Here is a 12,411-nt window from a genome sequence, read left to right on the forward strand (position 1 = left end):
GCTCTTGTGACAATATGATGCTAATCTGCCCGTATGATTAACAGCTGAATACTTTAAACTCTGAACATTTTATACTCTTAAAACTCTGAACGGCCACGTTTGGTCTGACGTTAAAATTAGGGACAAACTATCAGAATTTGGAACCGAAAAAAGAGATCCATGAAGGACACCATTGCAAATTTGGAAAGACATTGATCAATAAACGTCGGCATTACAAATATTTTTGGACATTATCACAAAATTAATAGCCGAACAAAAATAAGCTATCAAGAAACCGGGTTGCAAAAACTTCACTCGCGTCGAGTTCCTTGCTCACGCATGATTGTTCCATCGGCCGCCATTCCCACATGCACGGCAGCCTGATTGGGAACATCCCGTGGACGCAGTTCTTTGTACATTTTGCTTTCGTCATTGGTGTGGACGCGGGACAACAAATCCAGCAACTCGTTGTTAGATGCAGCGTTGGGATTGCGCAGCTTCTTGGTAAATTTATTAACTCCCCAAATCAGCAACAGCAATCGCAACGGAATGAAATAAAGTATGACACTGGCCACCGTAAGCAAAATTATGACCAGGTAAGAGATCCAAGGGACTGTAAAGTGGAAGGTATTGGATATGCGCTCGGCCAGATCACCTACAAATCCCATCAAATTCTGCACGACTTTCAACTGCTCTTGAGCTACGCGCATTCGGGTCATTAAGGTCACGTTGGCAGTTTTATTGCCACCGGATCCAGAAAAATAGGATGAGCGAACGTTATCTTCGTCTTCATCATCGGAGTCAAGTTTCTGATCCAAATAATCAGCTAATTCCTCATCGCGTGGATCTCGGGTGTAAGTGGAGGCCAGGAAATGTTGCTTGATGTAATACATCAAAAAAATTCCCAATAACCCGGCAGGTATCATCCACATTTGAAAAAAATATACAATTAGAAGATAACTGATAAAAACTGTCATGGACCGCGCGCGTGATTCCCAGTTAAAACAGCTTTGCAAAAAATGTCCAAATTCCAACACCGGAAGCATGATGCTCTTCAACCGCGTGATATTCCGAACGAACACCTGCAACAAAAAAGTTTTTTTCACAGACACCCTAATAAAGTCCCGCACTGTCATCAGTTACGGCCAGGGCAGCAATATGAAAAGCTCAAGTTTAGAAAAATTGTACTGCGGCATTTCTTTTTAATAATATGGTCGTTAACAGATGATATCGTCGAGTGGGATATCGATTCTCACCTGTGTTTTAAATTTGCTCTCTTGTCTGTCAAAGCAAACTTCCTTTGGATGAAGAGTGCGAAAAGCTGCCCGGAGGGGATTATAAATCATTTCCATTTCTAGCAGAATTGCACCTTTGGCCCGCCCCTGCAGCTTCTGATCCTTTAGAGCGTACCAACGCCGTTCATTGTTCTGGATCCGCAACAATGGTATGGCTACGCGACCCAGAAAGTCCGATTTCTTGTCCTGATCCATGTCCATTACAGTGATGTCCAGTGCCGAATGAACATCGTTGACCGGAAATGTGAATACTCGGTTCCATTCCGGGTCAAGTGTCTTGGGCTCGACCTGGGTCTGCAGGCGGGCGTTAACCAACTGCAGTATACAGTACGGATCCGACTTTCCATTCAAATCAGCAGCGCGGAGGGAGCATCCTGGAAGACGCAAAAACTTTTGATCCTAACTTAACATTATACATATAAATGATATAATATGAACACATACAAAATTTCGGACTGCGTAAACAGCAGGTTAATTGTTTTACTAAGAATGCATGTGCCGTGAGGTGCGTAAAGCACAATTAGGCGCTGTTATCGATTTTCCATCCACACGGCCCACTGTGTATTCAAAGCAATAATACCTTGCCTTTGTAGTGACGTGGTACAACAAAAAGAGAAGTACTTAATAATCTGCCACAACGTCCTGTGCCCAAGCAAAGTGCTCTAATACAATTACACCTATGCATTGTTTACCTCTGAAAACTTTAACGGTCAGCATGCCGACGTCTCCAATATCCGTCAAGGATTTCTTCCAGTCGTACCTCTCCAACATTGCCGTTCTGTGCATTCCGCCACCGACAGCTTCCTCCACTGGAGAGTTCGTATCATCCTCAATCTTGTCGGCTGTCATCTTTCCTCCACTGATCAGCAGCGATAAATGCAATGATCCACACATTTCGCTCGTCTCATTCCGCACGTCCACCCACATATCGCACATCTTTTCCGTTTCAATCAACGACAAATCAATCATACATTTTCCAATATAGTCATTGCGCATGCCCCGATCCCAGTCCCACACCGTGATCTCCACTGTCCGATCATCTGGATCACAAATATACAGATCGAACTGTTCCATCCACTGTGGATTCAGGGTTTTGTAGGCCACACGGGTTTTGTATTTGGCACTACCCAGCCGGAATTTACAGAAGGGATCGCTAAGGCCATTACGGTCCATTGCCGGTAAGTCCTTGCCCTCGAAAAGGAAGATGGTGACGCTGTTGATCCACGACTGGGACTGCAGGCGACTGCTGGACTGACCACGGGTAAGAGGAGGAGGCACCTTCTTCTTTGGAGCATCTCCAACTAGTTCCGACTGCAAAAACATTCTTCTGTAGAACATTAATCGTTTTTAGACAAAACGACCTTAAGATTTCGCTTACTCAAGCGTACGCGGGTACTGCATCTATACGAAAGTCCGCAGCTGCAGCTTTGATTTATATTATATCGTAAACTTGGAAGTAACAAGATGCAGCGTATAAGCACCACGTACAACTACAATGTACTACTAAAGTAATCCATAATAGTATGATTTCACCACCGACAAAGCTCACGTACAGCAAGGATGTGGTACAGATTGCTGGCTATGCCGCACGGCTAAAGCACTTCACGTTATTACATTAATAAATAAAACGTTTTCGCTATGACTCGTTAAATTATCAACTGATTTGTGAGCAGCGAGTCCATATCTCATGAATTTACCGCAAAACACTTACTTATTTTGCAATTCTAGAATGAAATACTACCCCTAAACCACGGTAAGGCATATGGAAAGGGCATATGAGCCCTGAGGTAAAAGAATTAATTAATCTTCATGATTCTGAATTTCACAACAATATTTTGACGAAAAGGAAGATTTGCGTGCCACATTCAACACGCACAATACAATACACCATCAACTATTTATTCACTGGTAGCCGAACTACTCTACCCGTAGTCTGTAAGGTACCCACATAGGTCCGTGTGTTTACGACTGGGATTCTCAAAACATTGGGCGATTTCATCCCAAGAATAACCTGTCATACCAACTGCACGTAATATCTCACTAAACACAAAAGGTTACCGGCAACCACCATTTGTAAGTTTGCAGTTGAATGTCGTCAATAATGACTTATGGTTAGAATCGTCGACGGTACTGTAGATCGATTCGAATAAAGAAAAGTCACTTCACCAAAGTATCGCCACTGCCGAAACCGGAACCAGATCTGCTTGTTTAAGACTTCCTTTATACAATCGCTCACCTGCAACTTTTTCAGCAATTTGTTATTGCGAAAATATTCTCCCAGTAACGGGTGCGGCTGCCCTGACTTACGGCGCATCATGATGGCAGTTTATGGGCATCCATGGACAGATATACTGGAATCAGAGCCATAAGCTTTTGTATACCACTTTATCCGCGTCATTTACTTCACACTAAACATTCCCCTTCCAGATCATGGGAGTTCAACTGAACGAAATTGTTGGTACCACCGTCTAGCCATAAATTCGATGATTTTGGCTGCAACTGAAGAAATGAGTCTATCGCCCAGTCAGCCAGCAGGAAGCAGGAAAAAGACCTGTTCCCATTTAAACTAACTACAGGCGTTTGTCGCTCCGCACCTAACAATCGCCTGTCCAATGTGAACGCTGGAGTATTCCCACTCTCTATTGTGACAATAATGAAGTTCACATTGAAAGCGTTAAACATGATGCTTGCTGCGGCAATTCCAGCAATATGATCCTCAAAAATTCAACTCGTTGGCGCAACAGTAAATGTCGCCAGTGTGGTTTAGCTGTCCTCCCTGCCGTCCGGATCAGCTGAACTAACAAATTCTGTTCTCGCGAGTATTCCTGTCATATGAATTTAGGGCTCTGATGCTTTTTCCAATAACTCATCTAACTACCGGAAGCGTTTACTCTATGTCATCCACAACCATACAACAAAATGTATCTGCAATATGTTAATCAACTTGTTTAGCTATAGTGAACACGCTTTTGTTTCGCCACAGTTTCCTCCTTTACGACCCTCCCACGTACGGCGAAACACAAAAGCAGTAAGTATCTATTCTCTTCTTTGCCCTTGGGCTTGAAGTATTACATCAAGGGAAGCACAACTTAAAACAAGCTTTTCACTTCCCTGAAAGCCCTGCAGCTGATGCTGTTCAGGTTATCTTAATTAACGAAAGTCTAAACAGCAGTGGGTAAGCAGATCGTCAACATAATACTTTGACTTTCGGCTATAGTAACGCATTCCCAACTTAACGGTCCCATCCCGCAGTTGCTTACGTTACAACTTACGCCGTCAGTAATCCACTGCAAGTACCTCAATTTTTAGCTGCATGTTGATCAAACTGCGGTCACAACCACGAGCTGGCGCGACCATAAAGACTTATTGTTAGTAACAGTTCTTAAGTTTTCCAGTTTTCACCCTACTGGAATTCCATTTTATCAGTTCAAATTCATTTTAGCAATAGCATTAAATAATATTTCGTACATTACATAGCTACATAACGTTCTGTTACTAAAACGCAACGGCAGCATATCGAGCATAATTGGCATTAAACTGTACCGGAACTCGAAGCGTGACAAAGTAAAACTCCCACTGCATGGTTCAGTCACACAAATCCGATCTGAAAATGTACTGTTTTGCCGCTTTTCTAATACAAGTATGGAGAGCACAGTACCTCCACATCGTCCTTGATATGCACAAGACTCTTGCTATCCTTACGGCTTCGCATATTTCAAGCTCGCGACCCAGCTTTCCGCAATATACTTTCAACTAGCTGGCAAAACCACGCTGCGATTGTTCGTTAGATCACTAAAAGAATTCGGGTATTTCGCAATTACAAAAAAGAAGTCTTTTCTTCTGCAACTGTGAAATGGATGACTAACTAACTGCAAGCAAGTGATGTTTTATTGTGACCCTTTGATCCAAGATCGTCCTTGAAACATCATAAATTTGCACATTAATGCGTGAATTCAATAACACATCAAAAACCCGTAACAGGCTTTAACTCGCGATTAAGAATTCCTCAGGGATTTTCTGCCTAATAATGTCTTAGGCGCATGCATCCTGTCAACACTACAAGAGGACTGCAAGCCGGAAACTACAATCGGCACAGTGGCTATACAATTGCACACATACACGATGCGAAAGCTGCAAGGCCAACAAAAAATTGATTGGCATTATTCTGCTTCGTTGTCAAACCCGGCTCGTTACTATGTATACCGTATGGTAATGTGGGAAGCAGGCATGTCGTACATAATACTGGAGCACCAGCACGATGATTTTCGCCTGGAACCATCATCTACAGCTCATTTCACGCCAAAGAAATCCGACAGTGTTTTCATTGTGTTTGGGACGCTTAATGATGTAGCTTACAATGATGAGAAACAGCATTCCGTTACATCAGCAAAGAAAAGTTCGCTCTCACCTCATGTACGTCAGCACGCAGTACAGTATACGACGTGTAATGTTCTAAATCGATACTTAAAATCGTGCTTATTGCGTATGAGATGGTTTAATAGTAAGTTTTGATGTCAAATTGACATCCACCACATTTTCGTTAAAGTGTAAAGTTCTAGCGTACATGCATACCTTTAGCAAAGTTCAAACCAAAGAAATTGTAACTACAGAAAACCCATGCTAATATTGAATCAGATACTTAATATAAAATATTAAGAACTAGCAGTCTTGCAGGAAATCTATTCTGTTGTACTATTGTACTATTTCGGTTCATTCATGCCGCGCACGAGTTTGCCAAATATATATTATCCTAAGTGTTTGTCTTCGTACAATAAATATAGTCCGATAAAAGGCATTTTAGAAATAATGGTATCACATTCTTATCGCGAATATGCGCTAAATGAATATACAACTCTACACGCATTAATCAGGACGATACTTTTCCAACAAAATGAATATACAAAATGAATATATGAATATACAACTCTACACGCATTAATTAGGACGATACTTTTCCCTTTTTTACTTTAAGACAATCGGTCTCCATACAATTCCAATTGTTAATTTCGAACTCGTCTCACATGCGAAACTTTAATCATTAAAGAAACTGTCAAACTTTTGCTGTAGCGGGATAAAAAATGAATAACTTGACAGGGTTTATGTGCACAGTTTTACACAACGTTACGGAATAATAATTCTAATACAAGTTATACAACTACTTAATTGTCAGTCGACTTTAAACGTCATGAACAGTCCGTGCCCCAGTGCGAAACACAACGCACATTTACCCTGGCTGTTGGAACCTCGGAAACCATACCTGTAGAACATTTCCATTGACCGCCGTAGAGTCCATAGGCAGCGCCTGATCGGGCGCATCCACAGTACGCTGCTCCTTCAGTGCTCCAACTGCCGCCGGCAGTGCACGGTTTAATCCCGTATCATTTGGGCGGGGCGGAACAAAAGCTGCCATTTTCGGCCGCGCCGCTTTCTCCATATCGGTTGGCATCGCATCATCTTCGTTAAATCCTGTCGTGCCATCACCGCCTTCATAGAGTTTAAAGAGAGGCTTCGTATGATTAATGTCAGGAGAGCTACGGCGTCGATCATCTTCCGATGGCGTTTCTACTACCGGCGTCAAACGTGCATTGTCATCACGTTTCGAGGCTAACTTGAGGCGCGCAGGAGAGCCGGGGGCCAGAATATCCAGAGTATTAGGAACATTCTTGACTGATTCATTTTCCACACTCGTCGGCTTATCTCGGTACAAGTCAGGTTGGCTTCGGCTACGGGACCCAAATCCAAAAGAAATTTTTCTGCAAATTTAAATTTGTTTAAGTACCAGAATCCTGTCATTTCTTTTGCTGTAGCCAAAACTTCTGTTCCGAATAGATAGAAGCAGTCATAATTGCAACACATTACATAAAAAACTCTATGAATTTCTGCTTTCGTTGCATTTCTTACCCTCCTACCTATTTAATTTTACAAAATATTTCCATATATTAAAAACCTTTTTAAAAAGCCAGTAAATCAAACTAACACGGTTCAAAACTATTTCTCCTACATTCTAATAATTACATTTTCAAGCACAGCAGGTATGACATTCACAAGCTGGTAAGTCCTACTGCATAGAGGTAAGTTGGTCGATCAACACCGAATTTATTAGGCTCATAAAGTACTCGTACAATAGTACACTTACTTTTTACGCTGGCGCTGACCTTCGTCAGTTCCATCGCCAACGCTGGACACGCTGCGAAACTTCTCCTTACGTTGCCGCGGTCTTAAGCGCTCCAACAATCCCGGCTTCTTTGCTACGCTGTCACCGCTCTCTGGAATCGCATGTTCGGCCTCGCCATCCGAATGAGTGGAGCCTTGTCGCTCTGCTTTCGACTTTTTAGTACCTACCAAGTAAATTTAAAGCGGGGTTTCAATGATCGTATTTTGTTGAGAGTATGTGTTGTAATCATGGCCACGAAAACTCTATACTGCAATGAGTGCAATCGAATGCACGTGGCTTTGCACCTTTCTTGAGTTTTATAAGAGATGTCAAGCTGGAAAAACGCTTCATAGGCCTTTTTGGCTCTGAATCCAAGGTATTCATGCTACTACATCAAACAACATCCGGAAAGTATAAAGAGCTGTATTTAACAGCAGCACACGATAAAGGAACTACTTGTTTCCGCGATCAAATTAATGTCCACCAACAACCATTAGTTTTTGCCTTTTCAAAACGACAAGCCAGCATTATATTCCGAGTCATAACGCAAGCCGCTTATCTTTCGACTTGCGATAACACTGCAGCCGAGAACTCAGAAATAGAAACTTATCGGCGCAGATGCATTGATGTGCTGCAGTACAGTATGCCACAAAGCTTCAGAAAAACAAATAACGTCGTAAGAATAGCTTTCGTCAGCCAACAATCTGATTATCTGCGGTCCATTTTTGGCGGACTATTAATGTTGTGCTTACTGTGATGCCCGTGGCACAGTAAGGCATATGGCACCGTTAAATGGGAACTGTACACAGGTGTTAACGGCTGCTTCTGTTCCAAAATGCATTACCGTGGTATTGTTAAGCAAATGTAGTTAATATTTGCACTTTTTGTGCCTAAATACTCGTACGAAAATGCAATGAATTTACTCAAGCATTAAAGCGTAAGTACTATAGCTAAGCATGCGAAACCCAGGCTTCCGCTGGGGTAGAAGTACTACAAATTTTCCCACGCCAGGTAATCGTGCCAAGTAAGACCCAGTCACCCAAGGTAATAAGTAAAGCACAAAACTGTTCGCAGTGAAATTCAAATGAGTGATACAGCGTAGTTTATACTGTATAATATCTAGAGCTGACGGCCATGGCGTACAATGGAATATACCTCAATATACGGCAAGTACTTTATCAATCAGTGCACCTAACTGTAAGCGCAATACATTTTAATCACTGCAGATGGAAAAGACAACGAACGTACTGTAGTAGGGATACAAAATACAGACTATACCAGAACTAACAATAATAATTTTGTAAAGGTTTTAATATTGTACGATGTAAGAACAGGTAGTGTACTTGTACACAACTACATTATACAGTATAGATACAGTTATACAGTTGATATAAATTTATGTCATAATCTTGTACATTACAGTCACAAGTTTCCATAGAAGTGAAAGAATTGTACTGGATACACAGCCTCAACCGACTACAGTTGATATCAACAGTTGATATTGTAGTAGCTTCTACGCCTTATACCGTCGACTACAGTTACAGACGACTACAGACTACAGTTGATATCAACAGTTGATATTGTAGTACAAGCCCATCCAACAATTCTTTGACCGCTGTAAGCGCAGCGCATATAAATCGCGCACAGTAATGCAAATACGCATCGTAGTGTAGTGGCAGATATATTTATAAATATTCAACCAATAATAATATATTAGATCACAATTAATAGACCATTATTAGACCAGCGTGGAATCAATCATCTTTAGCCCGGGCATGTTGCAATCAGTAATTTGAAAGTAATATGGATATTAAGTACCACCGCGATATTGTATTGCAAAGCAAAGATGATACTGTTACAAAAGCATAAAATTAATATAAATTATGATGGCAATAAATAATGCTAAACATATTACATTGTATATCACAGATACAGTAACTGCAACACATGCAGATTTGTTGCTTATTTACGCTGAATACGCAGACCCATGTGGCGTGACGTGTCGAAGCACATTAAATGGCTCAAGCCCACGTTTCTTTAAATTCCCGCTTAAAGCGGTCAAAGAATTGTTGGATGGGCTTGTAGCTTCTACGCCTTATACCGTCGTACGGTATATAGATCTGTGCATTACTGATTGATTTACCGGAAGAAGCACCCGTCAGCACCTGCAGAGTATCACAACAGGTTTGTGGATGTACGCTCTCAAGACTACAACACTAATATCAAATGCCATGTACTGTTCGGAAGCGGAATCGGGCTCATACCGAACACCCACAAGTTTCAAAACTGCATGAGGATTCCATTAAAGCAGACATATCAACTTAAAAGTTGAATTACCAACTTACTGACCCCCGCGGTTAATTATCCCAAAGCACCCACACGGCACCTTCTGCGTCATTTTCCATCGCAATTTAATATTTAACTTGCATCCACAAAATGTCAATTTTCATCCACCAGCCAGATGCCCAACACCCAGCCTTACGATTTTCCGATACCGTGATCAAATAAGTTATAAGCAGGCAACACAATCCCATTTACTGTTAATGGGAAAGTGCAATGAAAGTGGTTTTTATGCTGGTTTTATGGACCGGCAGGTCCACTCGATATTCTCCCGCAAAGCCAAAATGAAATACTCGTACTTCGCACTGACATTTTATGACTCGACGCTCACTACACGAAGAGTAGATTACCCTGGCAAACCTACAGCGGATAAATGTATATGTACGTCTACTGACCAGGCTTTACTATCCCGTAGCAGCAGAATCACCGGTCACAGCCTAACAGACTTTTGTTTCCACTGTAGAACGTAGGTACGTTTAGATGGACGTACTGAAATTCAAACATAATAAGCAAAAAGAAGAAACTTAAGTGCAAAGAAGATGCTGTGGATTTCTTTTTGGAAACATCTAAACAGTATGCGAATAAACGAACGCTTAGCAAGTTTGCAAAGATTTACATGGCGGAAAAAGTTGCCAAAAGCAAGACTGTTTGCGCAACTGCCATAACATGAATGGAATTGGAGTTTTCAACACGCAAGAGGACCTTTACCAGTTAATACCACGAGTAGTAGTAAACGAAAACACTACCCCAGGCACGACTTCTTGACTTCTACTATAACACGAAAGGAATTAAAGAAACACAAGTAGTTACATCTAACAGAAATGAGTGTCACATACAATACCAGTAGTATTTTGTAATACTAATTTCAAATTGTGGAAAAAACGCAGATATAATGAGAGAGCTAGAAAATACTGTCGCAATAAAACGAACACTAATTTGTTACGAATAACCACATAATTATCGTTTAGTCTTATGTATATATAAGTCTTATGTCAATATCGTACACTTAACAATCTCATTCTGTTTCCCCCGGCCAGCAGGCAGAAATGGTTCGGGTTGAAAACTACTCGAACCGCGTTAGTACAAAAGCTAACCTTCAGAGTTTAGACAATGCAAAATAAAAAGTACCAGCTTCGCTAAACTACTTTTACATTTCAAAAATCGCACAAGAGAGCAGACATATGGCCAACGAAAATGCGTATAGGTATATGGCGAGTGATAGCGGCACTGTGGCACATAACAAATCAGAGGAAGAAATCTGGATTTGGTAGCGTAAATGCATTTTACTGTAGTTCAACACATATATCTGTATAAGCACAAGACAATCAATAACAATTAACTTTGAATAACGTCATTTAAGTAGTGTCAGCTAAGGCTGACATTAGTTAACATGATCGGTGACCACTGATTTGCGAAATTGGTCCTCACCGAATGTGGTTTACGCACCATGCCGTTAGGCCAGTCACACAACGACACGTAGTTCGCTGCAAGGTGCGTAAAGTACCTTCAGTTAGCCTACCTTATTTTTAGCGGGAACTTGAAACAGGGAATAAGTAACCGTATTTATGCCAATCGAATCATTACACGATTATTGTATTAAAGACCAGGGGTGTCATTGGGGGGGGGGTGTCAACCGGCAAATTTTAAGGGTTTGCCTCCCCTATTTTTTCAAAACCGGTTGCCCCCTGTCAAAAAAAAATTGACAGGGGGGTGTCCGAGAGAGGGCGGCAAAAGTGAATCTCTATTCGACCTCACAGTATGCACAGGAAGTACGAGTACGTACAGATAGTTGTACACGTACAGTACTTGCAACCTGACAATGAACTGCCACCGTTGCGCAAGACCGTACGCCCGATTTGAAACAGTTACTATTACTAGTAGCACTTCTGTTTGCATTTGGTTGCATGGAAATGATGAAAAACATTGCTCTCATATGCAATGAAAATCCAAAACCGTTTCGAGATTTCGTTGTACAATCGTTCAACAAAAGTTTTGCCGATTGTCATACATTTCCAATGTGTACCCTCATGCGGTAAAATAAATGCTATAATCAGAGCTTAACTTTAGATGCAGCCAGATAGCTTAAACCTTACTTGTTAACTTACCGAGAACGGACGACAGGGAAACAGGAAGTGTCGGATGGTCCATGAACACAGATGGAAGTGATGGTTAAAATACAAACATAAACTGGGATAAACTCGCTGATCATCACCTAATCTCAGATCGTCAGTCGTTTCTTGTCAAATCCTGCTGAGTGGTTTGCCTCCACAAAACCGTCCTGGCGTAGTGAAGATATCCAGAATCTCAAAGCATTCCGATTGACTGCGGGACGAATTGCCAAATGGAGTACTCTCATGGGATCATAAAACGATCCATTCACCGACGAGTTAACGGCAAATATTCTTCCCGACGTATCGTACGTTCTCCCATTCTTCTGGTGTCTGTCCATGAAACTGACAAAACGGAAAGAGTTAGATACCGCACACGGTCAACTTCGATCGATGGCAAAATGCATAAGTACAAATTGTTTTGTTTGGTCCGTTGCTCAATTAGCCGATGGTGTAGCTGGGCGTGGTCAATTTACCGGATCTGCTGGAAAAATTCTTAATACATGGACCATGTTTAATAAACCCTCAACAAAAC

The 12,411-nt window shown here is 41.5% G+C and overlaps 1 protein-coding gene across 3 annotated transcripts; it reads right to left on the reverse strand.

The window, feature by feature from the left end:
• Positions 1 to 14: 14 nt before the first annotated feature.
• On the reverse strand, positions 15 to 12,270 carry LOC129586391 (multiple C2 and transmembrane domain-containing protein 1-like). 3 transcript variants are annotated; one of them, XM_055479609.1, is made up of 6 exons: positions 9,778 to 9,898; positions 7,411 to 7,612; positions 6,532 to 7,027; positions 1,967 to 2,585; positions 1,236 to 1,648; positions 15 to 1,061 (listed from the first exon to the last, which is right to left on the reverse strand). In XM_055479609.1, the coding sequence occupies exons 1-6, from the start codon at positions 9,824 to 9,826 to the stop codon at positions 291 to 293; spliced, it is 2,550 nt and encodes an 849-aa protein (XP_055335584.1). In that variant the 5' UTR covers positions 9,827 to 9,898; the 3' UTR covers positions 15 to 290. The 3 variants fall into 3 exon arrangements, with proteins under 3 accessions (XP_055335584.1, XP_055335585.1, XP_055335582.1); XM_055479610.1 differs by lacking the exon at positions 9,778 to 9,898 and adding an exon at positions 11,874 to 12,270 and having other exon boundaries at positions 16 to 1,061; XM_055479607.1 differs by lacking the exon at positions 9,778 to 9,898 and adding an exon at positions 7,734 to 8,215 and having other exon boundaries at positions 16 to 1,061.
• Positions 12,271 to 12,411: the final 141 nt, after the last annotated feature.

The sequence above is a fragment of the Paramacrobiotus metropolitanus genome, unplaced genomic scaffold (genome assembly GCF_019649055.1).
Source record: "Paramacrobiotus metropolitanus isolate TYO unplaced genomic scaffold, Prichtersi_v1.0 Parri_scaffold0000020, whole genome shotgun sequence".
NCBI lineage: Eukaryota > Metazoa > Tardigrada > Eutardigrada > Parachela > Macrobiotidae > Paramacrobiotus > Paramacrobiotus metropolitanus.